At 45.0% G+C, this 20,513-nt stretch overlaps 1 protein-coding gene across 2 annotated transcripts in view; it reads right to left on the bottom strand.

Moving 5' to 3' along the window:
* slc15a2 (solute carrier family 15 member 2) overlaps positions 1 to 20,513 on the bottom strand; it is a 359,727-nt gene that overhangs the window by 207,136 nt on the left and 132,078 nt on the right. For both annotated transcript variants that reach the window (XM_073047618.1, XM_073047617.1), the window contains exon 7: positions 5,248 to 5,338. In XM_073047618.1, coding sequence (XP_072903719.1) covers positions 5,248 to 5,338 — 91 coding nt within the window. The remainder of the gene's footprint in view (positions 1 to 5,247; positions 5,339 to 20,513) is intronic.

The raw sequence follows: 20,513 nt of genomic DNA on the forward strand, positions 1-20,513 counted from the left end.
GACTCTGTGGTTAAGAAGGCATACGGTGTATTCGTCAGACCCCACTTGGAGTAATGTGTTCAGTTCTGGTCACCTCACTAGAGGAGGGATGTGGAAGCCACAGAAAGGGTGCAGAGGAGATTTACAAGGGTGTTGCCTGGATTGGGGAGCATGCCTTATGAGAATAGGTTGAGTGAACTCGGCCTTTTCTCCTTGGCGCAAAGGAGGATGAAAAGTGACCTGATAGAGGTGTATAAGATGATGAGAGGCATTGATCATGTGGATAGTCAGAGGCTTTTTCCCAGGGCTGAAATGGTTGCCACAAGAGGACACAGGTTTAAGTTGCTGGGGAGTTGGTACAGAGGAGATGTCAGGGGTAAGTTTTTTACTCAGAGAGTGGTGAGTGTGTGGAATGGGCTGCCGGAACGGTGGTGGAGGCAGATACGATAGGGTCTTTCAAGAGACTTTTGGATAGGTACATGGAACTTAGAAAAATAGAGGGCTATGGGTAAGCCTAGTAAAATTTAAGGTAGGGCCATGTTCGGCACAACTTTGTGGGCCGAAGGGCCTGTATTGGGCTGTAGGTTTTCTATGTTTCTATATAGCCCCCTGTAGGTGGCAACACAAGTAGAGTGGATGGTAAAGAAGGTGTATAGCATGCTTGCCTTGAAATGACTTGGGAAATTGAGTATATGAATCAGGAAGTTATATTGAAGCTGCAGAAGTCTTTTGTTGCACTACATTTGGAGTACTGTGTGTAGTTCTGGTCACCAACTAAACAAAGGAAGTGGAAACTTTAGAGATGGTGTAGAACAGCTATAGCAGGATGCTGCCTTGATTAGGGGTATGAACTCTTGGAGAAAGCTGGGTTGTTTTCTCTGGAGTGTCAGAGTCTGAAAGAAGACCTGATAGAAATGTATAAAGTAGAGAGCAGCATAGATAATGTGGGTAGTCAGAGTCTTGTAGCCATGGTAGAAATGTTAACTACTAAGGAGTTACTGGGGAGCGAGAATTGGAGGAGCAAATTTGTAGGGAGATAGCAGATATTTGTAGTAAGCACAAGGTTGTGATTGTGGGAGATTTTAATTTTCCACACATGGACTGGGAAGCCCATTCTGTAAAAGGGTTGGATGGTTTGGAGTTTGTAAAATGTGTGCCAGATGGTTTTTTGCAGCAATACATAGAGATACCAACTAGAGAAGGGGCAGTGTTGGATCTCCTGTTAGGGAATGAGATAAGTCAGGTGACGGAGGTATGTGTAGGGGAGCACTTCGGGTCCAGTGATCACAATGCCATTAGTTTCAATATAATTATGGAGAAGAATAGGACTGGACCCAGGGTAGAGATTTTTGATTGGAGAAAGGCTAACTTTGAGGAGATGCGAAAGGATTTAGAAGGAGTGGATTGGACAACTTGTTTTATGGGAAGGATGTAATAGAGAAATGGAGGTCATTTAAAGGTGAAATTTTGAGGGTACAGAATCTTTATGTTCCTGTGAGGTTGAAAGGAAAGGTTAAAAGTTTGAGAGAGCCATGGTTTTCAAGGAATATTGGAAACTTGGTTTGGAAAAAGAGGGAGATCTACAATAAATATAGGCAGCATGGAGTAAATGAGGTGCTCGAGGAATATAAACAATGTAAAAAGAATCTTAAGAAAGAAATTGGAAAAGCTAAAAGAAGATATGAGGTTGCTTTGGCAAGTAAGGTGAAAATAAATCCAAAGGGTTTCTACAGTTATATTAATAGCAAAAGGATAGTGAGGGATAAAATTGGTCCCTTAGAGAATCAGAGTGGACAGCTATGTGCGAAGCCAAAAGAGATGGGGGGGATTTTGAACAATTTCTTTTCTTCGGTATTCACTAAGGAGAAGGATATTGAATTGTGTAAGGTAAGGGAAACAAGTAGGGTAGTTATGAAAACTATGATGATTAAAGAAGAGGAAGTACTGGCGCTTTTAAAGAATATAAAAGTGGATAAATCTCCAGGTCCTGACAGGATATTCCCTAGGACCTTGAGGGAAGTTAGTGTAGAAATAGCAGGGGTTCTGACAAAACTATTTCAAATGTCATTAGAGACAGGGATGGTTTCAGAGGATTGGCATACTGCTCATATGGTTCCATTGTTTAAAAAGGGTTCTAAGAGTAAACCTAGTAATTATAGGCCTGTAAGTTTGATGTCAGTGGTGGGTAAATTAATGGAAAGTATTCTTAGAGATGGTATATATAATTATCTGGATAGATAGTGTCTGATTAGGAGCAGTCAACATGGATTTGTGCGTGGAAGGTCATGTTTGACAAATCTTATTGAATTTTTTGAAGAGGTTACTAGGAAAGTTGACCAAGGTAAAGCAGTGGATGTTGTCTATATGGACTTCAGTAAGGCCTCTGACAAGGTTCCGCACGGAAGGTTAGTTAGGAAGGTTCAATTGTTAGGTATTAATATTGAAGTAGTAAAATGGATTCAACAGTGGCTGGATGGGAGATTCCAGAGTATAGTGGTGGATAACTATTTGTCAGGTTGGAGGCCGGTGACTAGTGGTGTGCCTCAGGGATCTGTACTAGGTCCAATGTTGTTTGTCATATACATTAATGACCTGGATGATGGGGTGGTAAATTGGATTAGTAAGTATGCAGATGATAGGTGGCGTTGTGGATAATAAAGTAGGTTTTCAACGCTTGCAGAGAGATTTAGGCCAGTTAGAAGAGTGGGCTAAAAGATGGCAGATGGAGTTTAGTGCTGGTAAGTGTGAGGTGCTACATTTTGGTAGGAATAATCAAAATAGGACATACATGGTAAATGGTAGGGCACCGAGAAATGCAGTAGAACAGAATGATCTAGGAATAATGGTGCATAGTTCCCTGAAGATGGAAACTCATGTGGATAGGGTGGTGAAGAAAGCTTTTGGTATGCTGGCCTTTATAAATCAGAGCATTGAGTATAGGAGTTGGGATGTAATGTTAAAATTGTATAAGGCACTGGTGAGGCCAAATTTGGAGTATTCTGTACAGTTCTGGTCACCGAATTATAGGAAAGATGTCAACAAAATAGAGAGAGTACAGAGGAGATTTACTAGAATGTTACCTGGGTTACAGCACCTAAGTTACAGAGAAAGGTTGAACAATTTAGGTCTTTATTCTTAGGAGAGTAGAAGGTTGAGGGGGGACTTGATAGAGGTATTTAAAATTATGAGGGGGATAGGTAGTTGATGTGGATAGGCTTTTTCCATTGAGAGTAGGGGAGATTCAAACAAGAGGACATGAGTTGAGAGTTAAGGGGCAAAAGTTTAGGGGTAACACAAGGGGGAACTTCTTTACTCAGAGAGTGGTAGCTGTGTGGAATGAGCGTCTGGTAGAAGTGGTAGAGGCCGGTTCGATTTTGGATTTTGGAAAAAAAATGGATAGGTTTATGGACAGTAAAGGAATGGAGGGTTATGGGCTGAGTGCAGGTAGGTGGGACTAGGTGAGAGTAAGCGTTCGGCACGGACTAAAAGGGCTGAGATGGCCCGTTTCCGTGCTGTAATTGTTATATGGTTATATAAGGAACATATATTTTATGTTAGTGGGGGTTAAGTTTAAAAGAGATATGCAGGATGAGAAGGCAGGTGTATGGGGTTGAGTGGGAGTGGGATCAGCGCTGTTGGAATGGTGGAGCAGACTCGATCGGTTGAATGGCCTAATTCTGCTCCTGTGTCTTATAGTCTTATCTTGTCCTTTCAACATTCGGTAGGTTTCAATGAAATTGCCCCACATTCTTCTAAATTCGAGTGAGTTCAGGCCCAAAGCTGCCAAATGCTCCACATATTTCAAAATATCAAATCCTTTTAGCAAAATGCATTATCATACATTTCCCATCACTGTATTCCATCTGCCACATTTTTTGGTCCATTCTTTCAATTTGTTCGTCCTACTGCAATTGCATTGCTCCCTCAGCACTACCAATCCCTCCACCTACCTTTGTATCATCTGCAAATTTTGCCACAAAACCATCAATTCCATTATATAAATCGTTGACAAACAATTTGAGAAGTGGTGGTCCCACTACTGACCCCTGAGGAATACCACTAGTCACAACTGCTAATTAGAAAGGCCTCCTTTTATTACCACTCATTGCCACCTGCCTGTCAGCCATTCCTCTATCCATGCTAGTATCTTTTCTGTAATGCCACAGAGTTTTATCCTATTAAGCTGCCTCATGTGTTGCACCTTATCAAATGCCTCTGAAAATCCAAGTAAGTGCCATCCACTGCCTCTCCTTAGTTCATCCTGCTTGTTACTTCCTCAAAGAACTCTAATAGATTTGTCAGGCAAGATTTCCCTTTGCTGACTTTAAGTTATTTTATCATTGGTCTTCAAGTACCTCGAAACCTCATCCTTAATAATAGACTCCAACACTTTCCCAACCACTGAGGTTAGGTTAACTGGCCTATCATTTCCTTTCTTTTGCCTTCCTACTTTCTTAAAGAATGGAGTGACATCTGCAATCTTCTAGTCCTCCGAGACCATACTAGAATCAAGTATTTCTTGAAAGATCATGACCAATGCATCCATTATCTTTGCAGCAACTTCTCTCAGGACTCTAGGATCCAGTCCATTTGACCTACCCACCTTAAGACCTTTTAGCTTGCCTGGCACTTTTTTCCTTTGTAATAGCAATGGAACTCATTCCTGCTCCCTGACACTCACAGTCCTCTGGCACAGTGCAAGTGTCTTCCACCATGAAGACAGATGCCAAGTACCCATTAAGTTCATCTGCTATGTCTTTGTCCCCGTTTACTACCTCACCAGCATCATTTTCCAATGGTCCAATATCAACTCTCACCTCCATTTTACTCTTTATATAACTGTAAAAACTTTTTGGTATACTGCTTTATATTACTGGCTAGTCTGCCCTCATATTTCATCTTCTCCCTTATAGCTTTTTTAGTTGTCTTTTGTTGGATTTTAGAAGCTTCCCAATCATTGAACTTCCCACTCACTTTTGTTAACTTATATGCCCTTTCCTTGGCTTTTGTGCAGTCCTTAATATGTCAGTGAGTGATTGAAAAACATTGTTGGGATGGGGTCATGGAATGTGTTGTCTTTTGAGCAGATTCCAATTAGGAGATTGTAACTAAAACTGAAGCTTGAAGACTGTAAGGATGTGGAGGTCTCAGACAAGGATTGAATTAGGTCAAGCACCACCTGGCCCAATAACCTACAAGTAACCACCAAGACAACATGTATTAATGAACAAATGCAATTCTTATAGAAAAATATAATGCCACACTGACCTCGAAGCATAGGAGTGATGATGGTAGACAGTAAGCTTCCTGCATTAATAGACAGATAGAAGAAGGAAAAGAACCTTCTTCGCTCCACGGTCTGAAATGTAACAACAAAAAGTTATGAATGATAAGGTGATCCAGTGTTTTGTTAAAGTATTCAAGATGATGTACCAGATCCACTAAATAGATCCTTGACTTACTCATTGGGAGACCACTGTCAGTGTGGATCAGAGATAACATCTCCCTGCTGATAATCAGTACCTCTGCATCTCAAGGATGTATGCTTAGCCCACCGCTCCAATCTCTCTACACCCATGACTATGTGATTAGGCACAGTTCAAACACCATCTACAGTATAAATTTGCTGTTGGCACATCTGTTGTTGGTAGAAACTCAGATGGTGAGGAGGTGTGCAGCAGTGAGACAGTTGAAATCACTTTAGGTCTGTAAGACCAAAGAATTGATTGTGGACTTCAGGAAGGGAAAGTTTATGGAAGCCCTTCCCTGATTTATATCTGCTCAGCTAGGACAGTAGAGATGCCAAGCAAGATAGTGGAATGCTCCTCTTGTGGGATATGGGAAGGCAGGGAGGCAGCCAGTGTCCCAGATGACAACAACTGTAAGAAGTACATATAGCTGCAGCTTCTAACAACCCACATTAAGGAGTTGGAGCTGGAACTGGTAGAACTCCAGATCATTCAGGAGACTGAAGTGGTGATAGGTAGAACATATAGAGAGGTATTTACACCCTAGGTGCAAGGCACAGGAAACTAGGTGACCATCAGGAAGGGGAAAGGGGTTTTGGAGACAGTGCAGAGTACCCCTGTGGCCATTCCCCTCAACATCAGATACAGCACTTTGGATACAGAGGAAATGAGGCTGCAGGTCAGGGATACAAGTGCATTTAAGGAAACGAGGGCTTTAAACTGCCAATTGCGACTATCTTGCTGGCTAACATGCAGTCTCTGGTGAATAAAATTGATGACCTCAAAACTAGGGTGCTGAATCAGAGGGACAGTAGGACCGCGTGTGCCTTTTGTTTCACAGAATCCTGGTTAACCCCTTCCATACTATTCAGATCCATGGGTTTACTGTACACTGTTAGGATAGATCTATAGAGTCTCTCAAAAGTAGAGGTGGAGGAGTTTGCCTCATGATCAGCTCTTCTTGGTGCACAAATATATCAGTGCTGTCCCAATTTTGGTCACCAGACCTGGAACATCTAGCAGTTAAGTGCTGTCCATTTTACCTACCACGGGAGTTCTCCAGGATCATTTTGGTAGCAATATACATTCCACCTCAAGCCAATGTCAATCAGGCTTTAGATAATCTGAGCAATAGGATCAACATGCACGAAACAATGCACCCTAATGCCTTCACCATCGTTTTGGGAGATTTTAACCAGGCCAGTCTGGAAAAAACCACTGAACAATTACCATCAACAGGTACTTACAATACCAGTGAAACCACACACTGGACCATTGTTACACCACCATCAAGAATGCCTACTGTGCTATTCCATGCCCTCACTTCAGGAAGTCTGATCACCTGGCTTTACTTCTACTCCTTGAGTATAGGCAGAGTCTGAAGACTGCAGCACCAGCAGTGAGGACCAAGAAGGTATGGACAAGGGAAGCACAGGAGCACCTACAGGACTGTTTTGAATTGGTGGACTGACTGGACTGTATTCAAGGATTCATCTTCAAATCTGGTTGAGTATGCTGCAGATGTTACTGACTTCATTAAAACCTGTGTGGATGAGTGTGTGCCTGCAAAGACTTACTGTACATTCCCAAACCAAAAGCAGTGGATGAACCAGGAGGTACGTCGTCTACTGAAGGCTAGATCTGTGGCATTCAAGTCTGGTGACCCAGGCCGTACCAGAAAACCAGGTATGATTTGTGGAGGGCTATTTCAAGGGCGAAGGGACAATTTTGGATGAGGTTGGAAGCAACATCGGATGCATGGCAACGCTGACAGAGTTTGCAAGACATTATTTCCTACTAAGTAAAACCCAGGAGTATGAATGGCAGCGATGCTTCACTACCAGATAAACTCTACGCCTTCTATGCCCACTTTGAAAGGAAGAATATAACTACAGCTGTGAAGATCCCTGCTCCACCTGATGACCCTGTGATCTCTGTCTCAGAGGCCCATGTTAGGCTGTCTTTAAAGAAAGTGAACCCTCGCAAGACGGAAGGTCCCAATGGAGTACCTGGTAAGGCTCTGAAAACCTGTGCCAACCAACTGACGGGAGTATTCAAGGATATTTTCAACCTCTCACTATTACAGGTGGAAGTTCCCACTTGCTTCAAAAAGGCAACAATTATATCAGTGCCTTAGAAGAATAACGTCAGCTGCTTTAATGACTATCACCAGTAGCACTCAAATCTACAGCTTTGAGAGGTTGGTCATGACTAGACTGAACTCCTGCCTCAACAAATACCTGGACCCATTGCAATTTGCCTAACAGTTTCCTTCTTAAGCTCCCTCTGCAATTGGATCCTTAACCCTGATTAAGAAAAGCTTACGAAAGGTTCAGAGAGCTAGGTAATGTTAGAGATCTAGAAGATCATGAGGCTAACAGGTCAATAGGACAATAGGTCAATGGCAGATGCAATCTCAATGGCTCTTCACACGGCTTTAGACCACCTGGTCAATACAAAAACCTATGTTAGAATGCTGTTCATCAACTATAGCTCAGCATTTAATACCATCACTCCCACAACCCTGATTAAGAAGTTGCAGAACCTGGGCCTCTGTACCTCCCTCTGCAATTGGATCCTCAACTTCCTAACCAAAAGACCACAGCCTGTGTGGATTGGTGATAACATCTCCTCCTCGCTGACGATCAACACTGGCGCACCTCAGGGGTGTGTGCTTAGCCCTCTTTTCTACTCTCTATATACACATGACTGTGTGGCTAGGCATAGCTCAAATACCATCTATAAATTCGCTGATGATACAACCATTGTTGGTAGAATCTCAGGTGGTGACAAGAGGGTGTATGGGAGTGAGATATGCCAACTAGTGGAATGGTGGTACATCAATGACTTGGCACTCAATGTCAGTAAGACAAAAGTGCTAATTGTGGACCAGGAAGTTTCAGACAAAGGAACACATATCAATTCTCATAGAGGGCTCAGAAGTAGAGAGAGTGAGCAGCTTCAAGTTCCTGGGTGTTAAGATCTCTGACAATCTAACCTGGTCCCAACATATTGATGTAGTTACAAAGAAGGCAATACTTCATTAGTTTGAAAGATTTGGTATGTCAACAAATGCACTCAAAATCTTCTATAGATAAACTGTGGAGTACATTGACAGGTTGAATCACTCTCTATCTGTTTCTCTGCCTCAGTTCTCTCTCTCTCTCTCTGTCTCTCTCACAGGCTTGTTTTCTCTCCCTCTCTCTCTCTCTCTCTCTCTCTTTGCATCAGTCTCTCACTTGGTCACTCTGCCTTATTCTTTATTTTTCTCTATATACTTTTCTCTCTCCCTCAGGTTCTATCTCTCTCTGCCTCTTTCTCTCTCTCTGTCTCTGCCTAGTCTTTTTTCCCTGTCTATCTCACTGTCTCCCTGCCTCACTCTCTCTTTGCCTCATTCTCTCTCTCCCCGTTTTTCTCTCTCTGCCTTGTACTCTCTTACTCATTTTCACTCTAGCTTTCCATCTGCCCCATTCTCTCTCTCTCTCTCTCAGTCTCTTTCTCACACTCTCTCTTCCTTGGTTTCCCTCTCTGCCTTGCTCATTCTGCTTCATTCTCCCTTTCTCAGCCTCCTACTCTGTCTCTCACTCTGTCTCTCTCAGTGTCCATTTCTCTCTCCCTCTCTCTGCCTCATTCTCTCTCTTTCTACATTGTTTCTTTCTCTTCCTCAGTTTCATTCTCTCTGCTGTTTCTTTGCCTCAGTCTCTTTCTTTCTCTCCCTCTCTGCTCCCTCTCTTTCTCTCTGCCTTGGTCTGTCTCTCAGCCTCATTCCCCCACTCTCTCTCTCTGCATCTCTCTCTCTACCCCATTCCCTCACTCTCTCTATCTCTCCATCAGTTTCTATCTCTCTCTCTACCTCGGTTCCACTCCCTCTCTACTCATTCTTTCTCTGCCTCACTACCTCTCTCTCTCTTTCTGCATCAGTCTCTCTCTTGCTCTCTGACATTCTCTCTCTATCCACAGCATTTTCTCTCTCTCTCTCTGTTTCTTTCTCTCTCTATTTCTCTGTCTCAGTCTCTTTCTCTTGTCTTGTCCATACTGCACCAACTGTCACCATTGGGCTTTAAATGTGCAGGATCAGTATGTGGTTAAGTGCCTTGCTCCTTGGCTGAGGCTCGAACTAACAACCTTCAGATCGCTAGCCCAAAGCCTTAACCACTTGGCCATGCACCAACACACCCTTTCTCTTATTCTCTCCCCTTTGGTTTCCCTCTCCCTCTACCTCATTTTCTCCCTCTCTGCCTCACTCCCTCTCTTGTCTGTCTCTGCCTCAGTCTCTATTTATCTGCCTCACTCTTTCTTTCACTCTCTCTCTCCCTCGATTTCCCTCTCTATACATTGTTCACTCTCTCTCTCTGCCTCGGTCTTTCTTTCTCTCCCTCTCTGCCCCACTCCATCTATCTATCTCTCTCTCTCTCTGTCTCTACCTCGGTCTCTCTCTCTCTCTGCTTTGGACTACTTTCTCTCTGTCTCTCTGCCTCGGTTTCTCTTTCTCTCAGCCTCCTACTCTCTCACTTTTTCTCTCTGCATTGGTCTCTCTCTCCCTCATTCTCTCTCACTATCTACTCTGTTCTCTCTCTTCCCCTCAGGTTCTTTCTCTCTCTCTGCCTCATTCTGTCTGTCTGTGTCTGCCTCTGTCTCTTTCCCTCACTCTCCCTCTCTCTCTACCTTGTTATTGTTGTAATGTGAGTATTATTAAAAGTAAGTTAATACTAATCTGGAAGCTGTTGGTAGCAAGAGGCAGGATCCGGGGTTGGGGGGTTTTACTTCCGATGTACTTTGTACATAGTTCCTCCACCCATGCTGCATGAGGTACCTGGAAGCCTCTGTATTGTAAATATCATTTGCCGTCCCTGATAAAGATATTCTTTTGGCCATAAAATTGTCGAGTGGTCCTTTTGTAAAGTAGAAGTTACCACATATTTTTGGCGATGAGGTGAACTGGTTTTGTGGACGTGTCCAGCAATTTCAAACAGGAGCTGGGAGCGGATGAGGAGCCTCGCGTTCGGATAGCTATGTTCTGGACATTCAGTGAGTCAGTGTGTTCGAGGAGCGGACCGAGGACTGGCTGAAGTATGAGGAAAGGTTGGGACACTTTTTCTGTGCTAATGGCATTACTGAGGAGGCTAAGAAGCACTCTATTCTCCTGAGTGTGTGTGGGACAAAGACTTCAAAGCTGATAAGGAACTTAGCCACACCGCGGAAACCAGCAGAAATTCCATATGATGAACTGGTCGAGCTCGTGGGGAACCACCACAATCCAAAATCTTCAGTGATAGTCCAACAGTGTAAGTTTCACAGTCATTTCAGGAAGCCAGGTCAGTCTGTGGCTAATTTTGTGGCTGAGCTTCAGCAGCTGTTGGGACATTGTGATTTCGGAGCCGTATTGGATTACATGCTCTGTGATAGATTAGTTTGCGGCATTAATAATGACGCCATACAACACCACTTGTTGGGGGAAACCCCACCGTTGACTTTCAAGAAAGTCTTAGAGATTGCCCAAGGCATGGAGATGGCTGCTAATAATGCTAAGGATATCCAGAGAGGACATGGGGTGGGTTGCAGTCTGCGGCAGTGCACCAAGTCAGGAGGGAGACTGGTAAACAGGCAAAGCGGGTGGACTGTTTTCCATGTGGAGGGACGCACTATGCAAATGTTTGCAAATTCAAAGATACTGTCTGCCACGCTTGTAGCAAGAAGGGACATTTAGTTAAAAAGTGCAGGAGCATAAAGGGTATGGTTAAGCCTGGGCAGGGGAAAGCTTAACAGGCTCAGGCAGCCACACACCATCTAGAAGAAGCAGACGAGGAGGCAGCATGTGCCTACAACATGTTTGGGGTGGAAACGGATGAGGAACCACCTGAACCATTTTATGCCACAGTCACTGTCAGGGGAAAGGACATTAAGTTTGAGGTTGATTCAGGGGCTACTGCATCGGTCATTAGTGAGGAGACCTACAGGAGGAAATGAGGGTCCAACCTGACTCCCCTCAGACCATCAAAGCTCAAACTCAGGACCTATATGGGGCAGCCCAGACCTCATTTAGGGGTGTTATATGTGAATATTTCAGCCGGGGGTCAGAAGGCTGAAGCCAGGCTGGTGATAGCTAAGGTCAGTGGGCCCAGTCTTTTGGGCCGCGATTGGCTTCGCAAAATCCAACTCAACTGGCATGAAATTAAGTATGCACACATGAAGGAGGACAGCAGCGGTACAGTGATGTTTTCAAGGACGAGCGGGGCACACTGGAGGACGTGACCGTGAAAATCCATGTCGACCCTGAGGCCACACCACATTTTTTTAAGCCCAGGTCAGTGCCCTATGCTATGAAAGGCAAAGTCGAGGAGGAGCTGGAACATTTACTGGGGCTGGGCATCATTGAGCCCATCCAGTTTTCAAGGTGAGTGGCTCCCATTGTTCCAATTTTGAAGGAAGGTAAAATGATGAGGATATGTGGGGACTACAAGCTTACGGTGAATCACGTCTCTAAACTGGAGGAGTACCCATTGCCATGGGTGGAAGACCTGTTTGCCACCCTGTCAGGGGGTAAACTGTTCACAAAGCGGGACATGAGCCACACCTACCAACAGCTGCTGTTCGACAAGGATTAAAAGGAGTATGTCACAATCAATACACACAAGGGATTATTCAAATACAATCGCCTGGTGTTTGGAGTGGCATCTAGCCCTGCTATTTTCCAAAGGACAATGGACTCCTTGCTGCAGGATGTTCCACACGTAGCAGTATATCGTGATGACCTGTTTCCGTGCTGTAATTGTTATATGGTTATTCTCTCTCCCCCTCAGTTTATTTCTCTCTCTCTGCAACCTTCTCTTTCACTCTCTCTGTCTCTGCTTTGGTCTCACTTTCCCTCAGACTCATTCGCATTTTTGGGTGGAAGTTAGGAAAAGGAAGGGGTCAATAACTCCACTGGGTGTTTTTTGTAGACCACCCAATAGTAACAGGGATATTGAGGAGCAGATAGGGAGACAGATTCCAGAAAGGTGTAATAACAACAGGGTTGCAGTGGTGGGAGATTTTAATTTCCCAAATATCGTTCGGCATCTCCCTAGAGCAAGGGGTTTAGATGGGGTGGAGTTTATTAGGTGTATTCAGGAAGATTTCTTGACACAATATGTAGATAACCTACAAGAGGAGAGGCTGTACTTGATCTGGTACTGGGAAATGAACCTGTCAGGTGTCAGATCTCTCAGAGGGAGAGAATTTAGTGATCATAATTATATCTCCTTTACCATAGCATTGGAGAGAGATAGAAACAGACAAGTTAGGAAAATGTTTAATTGGAGTAAGGGGAAATATGAGGCTATCAGGCAGGAACTTGGAAGCATAAATTGGAAACAGATTTTCTCAGGGAAACGTACTGAAGAAACGTGGCAAATGTTCAGGGGACATTTGCGTGGGGTTCAGCATAGGTACATTCCAATGAGACAGAGAAAGGATGGTAGGGTACTTGGTTGCAGGAGGGGCAGGACTGGCAGCTTAATGTTTTGGGGTTCTATTGTTTCAGACGTGATAGAGGGGGAGGGATGAAAGGGGGAAATATCACAGCTGTGCTTAGACAGGACAGGCCGGAGTGCTTGTCTACAGAGGCCGTATGGGTGGAGCTGAGGAATGGGAACGGTGTGACCACACTAATAGGGTTGTATTATAGACCACCCAATAGTCAGAGAGAATTGGAGGAGCAAATATGTAGAGAGGTAACAGACCGATGTAAGAAAGAGAAAGTTGTAATAGTAGGGGATTTTAACTTTCCTCATATTGACTGGGACTCCCACACTATGAAAGGGCTAGATGGCTTGGAGTTTGTCAAATGTGTTCAGGAAAGTTTTCTAAATCAATATATAGAGGTACCTACAAGAGAGGATGCAACACTTGATCTCCTATTAGGGAACCAGACAGGTCAGGTGACAGAAGTATGTGTAGGCCAACATTTTGGGTCCAGTGACCATAATGTCAATAGTTTCAAGTTAATTATAGATAAGGATAGGTCTGGTCCGCGAGTTGAGATTCTAAATTGGAGAAGGGTCAATTTTGTGGAAATGAAAAAGGATCTAGGAAGAGTGGATTGGGATAAATTGTTTTCTGGCAAGGATGTGTTCAGTAAGTGGAAGGCCTTCAAAGGCGAAATTTTGAGTGTGCAGACTTTGCATGTTCCTGCCAGGATTAAAGGCAAAGTTAACAGGCATAGGGAACCTTGGTTTTCAAGGGATATTGGCGGTCTGGTTAAGAAAAAGAGAGAGGTGTATAGCAGGTGTAGGCAACAAAGAACAAATGAGGTACTTGAAGAGTATAGAAAATGTAAGAAAATACTAAAGAAGGAAATTAGGAAGGTGAAAAGAAGACATGAGGTTGCTTTGGCAGATAACGTGTGAAGGTAAACTCAAAGGGTTTCTACAAGTATATTAAAAGTAAAAGGATAGTAAGGGACAAAATTGGTCCTCTAGAAGATCAGAGTGGTCGTCTATGTGTGGAGCCTCATGAGATGGAGGAGATCTTAAACAGTTTTTTTTTGATACAGTATTTACTCAGAAAACTGGCCAGCATATATGGAAGGAAGGGAAACAAGCAGTATTGTCATGGAACACATAGAGATTAAAGAGGAGGAGGTGCTTGCTGCCTTACAGTGAATAAAGGTAGATAAATCCCCCGGGCCTGACATGATATTACCTCGGACCTTGAGGGAGACTAGTGTAGAAATTGAAGGGGCTCTGGCAGAAATATTTAAATTGTCCTTAGCCACAGGTGCAGTGCCAGAGGATTGGAGGGTAGCTCATGTTGTTCCGTTGTTTAAAAAAGCCTCCAAAAATAAACCAGGTAATTATAGGCCAGTGAGGCTGACATCAGTAGTAGGTAAATTATTGGAAGGTGTTCTGAGAGATCAGATATACAAGTATTTGAACAGCCAAGGGCTGATTAAGGATAGTCAGCATGGCTTTGTGCGTGGTAGATCGTGTTTAACGAATCTTGTAGAATTTTTCGAGGAGGTTATCAAGAAAGTAAATGAAGGAAAGGCTGTGGATATTGTCTACATGGACTTTAGTAAGGCCTTACACATCTGACTTCCAATATAACTCGGAGTCCTGCCATGTGCAGAAGTTCGCTGATGACACGGCCATAGTGGGGTGTGTCAGGAATGGACAGGAGGAGGAGTATAGGAAACTGATACAGGACTTTGTGATATGGTGCAACTCAAACTACCTGCGTCTCAATGTCACCAAGACCAAGGAGATGGTGGTGGACTTTAGGAGATCTAGGCCTCATATGGAGCCAGTGATCATTAATGGAGAATGTGTGGAGCAGGTTAAGACCTACAAGTATCTGGGAGTACAGTTGGACGAGAAGCTAGACTGGACTGCCAACACAGATGCCTTGTGCAGGAAGGCACAGAGTCGACTGTACTTCCTTAGAAGGTTGGCGTCATTCAATGTCTGCAGTGAGATGCTGAAGATGTTCTATAGGTCAGTTGTTGAGAGCGCCCTCTTCTTTGTGGTGGCGTGTTGGGGAGGAAGCATTAAGAAGAAGGACGCCTCACGTCTTAATAAGCTGATAAGGAAGGCGGGCTCTGTCGTGGGCAAAGTACTGAAGAGTTTAACATCGGTAGCTGAGCGAAGGGCGCTGAGTAGGCTACGGTCAATTATGGAAAACCCTGAACATCCTCTACATAGCACCATCCAGAGACAGAGAAGCAGTTTCAGCGACAGGTTACTGTCGATACAATGCTCCTCAGACAGGATGAAGAGGTCAATACTCCCCAATGCCATTAGGCTTTACAATTCAACTGCCAGGACTTAAGAACTTTTTTTTTAAAGCTATTATTAATGCTTTTTGAGTTAGTGATTTAGATGCATATCATATTATTACTGAGTTAAGTATTGTATGTAATGAGTTTTTGCTACAACAAGTGTATGGGACATTGGAAAAAATGTTGAATTTCCCCATGGGGATGAATAAAGTATCTATCTATCTATCTATCTTTGACAAGGTCCCACATGGGAGGTTAGTTCAGAAGGTTCAGACACTAGGTATCCATGGAGAGGTTGTAAACTGGATTTGAAATTGGCTGTGTGGGAGAAGACAGAGAGTGGTAGTAGATGATTGCTTCTCAGACTGGAGGCCTGTGACTAGTGGTGTGCCTCAGGGATCTGTGCTGGGACCATTGTTGTTTGTTGTCTATATCAATGATCTAGATGATAATGATAAATTGGATCAGCAAGTTTGATAATGACACCAAGACTGGAGGCGTTGTGGTCAGCGAGGAAGGCTTTCAAAGCTTGCAGAGGGATAGGGACCAACTGAAAAAATGGGCCAGAAAATGGCAGATGGAATTTAATACAGACAAGTGAGAGGTGTTGCATTTTGGAAGGACAAATTAAGGTAGGACATACACAGTAAATGGTAGGGCACTGAGGAGTGCGGAGGAACAAAGGGATCTGGGAGTTCAGGTACATAATTCCCTGAAAGTGGCGTCACAGGTAGACAGGGTTGTAAAGAAGGCTTTTGGCATCTTGGCAATTCAAAAATCAAAGTATTGAGTATAGGAGTTGGGATGTTATGGTGAGGTTGTATAAGACAATGGTGAGACTAAATTTGGAGTATTGTGTGCAGTTCTTCTCACCTAACAATAGGAAGGATATCAGTAAGATTGAAAGAGTGCAGAGAAGATTTACTAGGATGTTGCCGGGTCTTCAGGAGTTGAGTTACAGGGAAAGATTGAACAGGTTAGGACTTTATTCCTTGGAACGTGGAAGAATGAGGGGGGATTTGTGTCAGGGTCTGGTCCGGGGGAAATCTGCATTCCGGGTCTTGATCCAGTCCGAGTGCTCCGGACTCCGGGTCTTGCAGCTGTCCCTCCCGGCCCCTTTGAGCCTGTTAAGATCAGCCTGGATCAAGGAGGCACACCTGTGGCCAATTCAGCTGCAGGTGTTTATAAGGGGCCATGGGATGGAGACCGGGCGGATGGTTGTTTTGTTTTGCCCTGCTTGGAATCCTGTCCTACACTGGTTGCTGCCCTGCTCGGAATCCTGCTCTGCCTGGTTGCTGGACTGTTCTGTATATGCTCTATCCGGTTGGTCTTGTTCCCCTGCTTCTCTCCTGTGCACTAGTCCTGCTGTTCTGCCTTATTCTCCTTGCTTGCGCTGCCACGCTGTCGGTTGCCTTTCCCAGTTTACCAATGTACCCGGTGGATCACTGTAGTTTTTGCTGCTCACCCTGGACCCAGCTTCCTACCCATTGCCTCCGTTGGGCGGGTCCAGCCGGACTGCCGCTGCCCGGTGGGGGTTCTGCCCCCTCCTACCCGTTGCCTCCGTCGGGCAGGTCTGGCTGGACTGCTGCTGCCCAGCGGGGGTTCTGCCCCTTCCACCTATTGCTCCCTAAGGGTTGTGCCCTGCACCTGCCCAGGTGTCCGCGACTGGCCCAGGCCTCTGTGTTTTCCGCCTGGGAGGTGGCCCTGCCCGGGATCCATGTGGCCCGCCCTAGGGACTCCTACCCTTTCCTCCCCTCGTTACCCATGGATTGTGCCCTGCACCTGCCCAGGTGTCCGTGACTGGCCCAGGCCTCTGTGTTTTCCGCCTGGGAGGTGGCCCTGCCCAGGATCCATGTGGCCCGCCCTAGGGACTCCTACCCTTTCCTCCCCTCGTTACCCATGGATTGTGCCCTGCACCTGCCCAGGTGTCCGTGACTGGCCCAGGCTTCTGTGTTCCCGCCTGGGAGGCGTCCTGCCCGGGATCCCTGCGGCCCACCATGAGGAATCTGCCTGCCTCGTCTGAACTGTGGGATCCTCTGGCCTGCCTGCCTCGTCTGAACTCTTGGACTCAGCCCCGCCTGCATTAACCCTTGCATGCCATGGCATCCCCATCCTGTCCTTCCCCTAGTACTTCAGTGTCTGCGTCCTGCGTTTGGGTCCATCTGGCCCCCGTTCCTGACAGTTTGATAGAGGTTTACAAAATTATGAGGGGTATAGTCAGAGTAAATGTGAGTAAGCTCTTTCCACTTGGATTAGGAGAGATAAATACAAGAGGACATGGCTTTAGGGTGAAAGGGGAAAGGTTTAGGGGGAACATTAGGGGGAGCTTCTTCACTCAGAGAGTGGTGGGAGTGTGGAACAGGTTGCAATCTGACATGGTAAATGCGAGCTCACTCTTAAGTTTTAAGAATAAATTGGATAGATACATGGATGGAAGAGGTCTGGAGGATTTTGGACTGGGTGCAGGTCAATGGGACTAGCGGAATAAAGTTTTGGCACAGACTAGAAGGGCTAAATGGCCTGTTTTCTGTGCTGTAGTGTTTTATGTTTCTATGGTTCTACAGGAACCATGGTGTACAAAGGCTGTTGTAAATCTAGTCAAGAAGTACAGAGCTTACGAAAGGTTCAAAAAGCTAAGTAATGATAAAGATCTAGGAGATTATAAGGCTAGCAGGAAGGATCTTAAGAAAGAAATTAGGAGAGTAGGGGCCATGAGAAGGTCTTGGCAGGCAGGATTAAGGAAAACCCCAAGGCATTCTACAAGTATGTGAAGAGCAGGAGGATAAGATGTCAGAGAATGGGACCATTCAAGTGTGAGAGTGGAAAAGAGTATGGAACTGGAGGAGATAGCAGAGGTACTTACTGAATACTTTGCTTCAGTATTCACTACAGAAAAGGATCTTGGCAATTGTAGGGATGACTTACAGTGGACTGGAAAGCATGAGCATGTGGATATCAAGGAAGAGGATGTGCTGGAGCTTTTGGAAAGCATCAAGTTGGATAAGTCACTGGGACCAGATAAGATGTACCCCAGGCTACTGTGGGAGGTGAGGGAGGAGATTGCTGAGCCTCTGGAGATGATCTTTGCATCATCAGTGGGGCGAGAGAAGTTCCGGAGGACTGGAGTATTGCGGATGTTATTCCCTTATACAAGAAAGGGAGTAGAGCTAGCACAGGTAATTACAGACCAGTGAATCTTACTTCAGCGGTTGGTAGGTTGATGAAGAAGATCCTGATAGGCAGGATTTATGAACAGTTGGAGAGGCATAATATGATAAGGAATAGTCAGCATGCTTTGTCAAAGGCAGGTCGTGCCTTACGAGCCTGATTGAATTTTTTGAGGATGTGACTATTGATGAAGGTAGAGCAGTAGATATAGTGTATATGGATTTCAGCAAGGCATTTGATAAGGTACCCCATGCAGAGCTTATTGAAAAAGTAAGGAGGCATGGGATCCAAGGGGACATTGTTTTGTGGATCCAGAACTGGCTTGCCCACAGAAGGCAAAGTGTGGTTGTAGACGGGTCATATTCTGCATGGAGGTCAGTCACTAGTGGTGTGCCTCAGGGATCTGTTCTGGGACCCCTACTCTTTGTGATTTTTATAAATGACCTGAGTGAAGAAGTGGAGAGATGGGTTAGTAAATTTACTGATGACACAAAGGTTGGAGGGATTGTGGATGATGTGGAGGGCTGTCAGAGTTTACAGCAGGACAGAGATAGGATGTAAAACTGGCTCATTCTCCCTGTCCCTGTCTCTCTCCTTTGTTCTCTCTGCCTCTGTCACTCTGTCTCTGCCTTGTTCTCTCTCTCCCTCCCCCATTTTGTTCTCTCAATCTCCCTCCCTTGGTTTCTCTTTGTACTAAGCCTCATTTCAACTTTCTCTAACTCCCCTTCTCAGTTTTTATCTCTCTGCCTCATTTTACTCCCTCTCTCTAAATGCCTATTTCTCTCCCTTTCTGCCTTGTTTTTCTCTTTCTCACTGCCTCGTTCTCTCTCTCTTTCTCTTTTCACCTTGTTCTCCCCCTCTCTCTGCCTCATCCTGTCTTATTCTCCCTCTCTCTCCATTTCTGTCTTTACCCCCCCCCTCTATCTTTCTGCTTCACTCTCTCTCTGCCCCATTCTCTTGCTCTCTTCCTCCCTGCCTCGTACTCTCTCTATAACTCTCCCTCAGTTTCTCTCCCTCTGTCTTGTTCTCTCTTACTCATTTTCACTCTAGCTCTCCATCTGTCTAGTTCTTTCTCTCCCTTTTTCCTCTCTTGATCGCTCCCTCAGTTGCTCTCTCTTTGGCTCAGTATCTCTAGTTTGTTTTCACTCTCTCTCCATCTGCCTTGTTCTCTCTCTCTCTCACTCTGCTTCAGTCTCTTTGCCTCTCACTCCCTCTCTCACTCATTTTCAATCCCACTCTGTCTCATTTTCACTCTCTCTCCATCTGCCTCGATCTCTCTCCCTGCATTTTTGCTCACTTTCCTTCTCTGTTCATTGTTCTCTCACTCTCTCTGCCTTGCTTGCTCTTACTCTCTGTCTGCCTCATTCTTTCTCTCATGTTTTATCTCCCTTTCTCCCTCTCTACCATGTTCTTTCTGCCTCATTCATTTTCAGTTTCTCCTTCTCACTCTCTTGTTTTCTCTCTTTCTCTCTCTCTGCCTCGATCTTTTGCTTTCTCTCTCTGACTCAGTCATTCTTCCACTCTATCAATCTCTCGGCCTCATTTTCTCAGTCTCTCTCTCTGCCTCGATCTCTCCCTCTCTCCCTCTCGCACTCACTCTGCCTCAGACTTTCTCTCTTTCACTCTCACTCTCTCTCTGCCTCGATCTCTCTCTCGCTTGGTCTCTTTGCCTTTATCTGTCTTGTTCTCTCTCTACCTCGTTCTCTATCTCTGCTTCTGCCACTCTTTTTCTCTCTGCCTCCTCTCTCTCTGCCTCACTCTTTCTGTCTCTCTCATTCTCCCTTTCTCTCTCTCTGTCTCATTTTCCCTCTCACTCCCTTTCACTCTTTCTCCCGTCATCTCTCTCTGCCTCATTCTCTCTCTCTTTTGCTATGCCTGTCTCTATCTCTGCCTTATTTTCTCTCTCTGCCTTGTCTCTCCCCCCTCTGCCTCGTTCTCTATCTTTCCCTTAGTTTCTCACTCTCTCTGATGTTCTGTTTTTCTCTGTCTCTCACTCAGTGTCTCTATCTCTGCCTCATTATCTTCCTTACTCCCTTTCTCTCTCTCTCCCTCATTTGTCTGCCTTGCTCTCCCTACGTCTCAGTCACTCATTCTCTGCCTTGTTTTCTCTCTCTCTCTCTGCCTCAGTCTCCCTATCTCTT

The sequence above is a fragment of the Hemitrygon akajei genome, chromosome 5, assembly GCF_048418815.1.
Source record: "Hemitrygon akajei chromosome 5, sHemAka1.3, whole genome shotgun sequence".
Lineage (NCBI taxonomy): Eukaryota > Metazoa > Chordata > Chondrichthyes > Myliobatiformes > Dasyatidae > Hemitrygon > Hemitrygon akajei.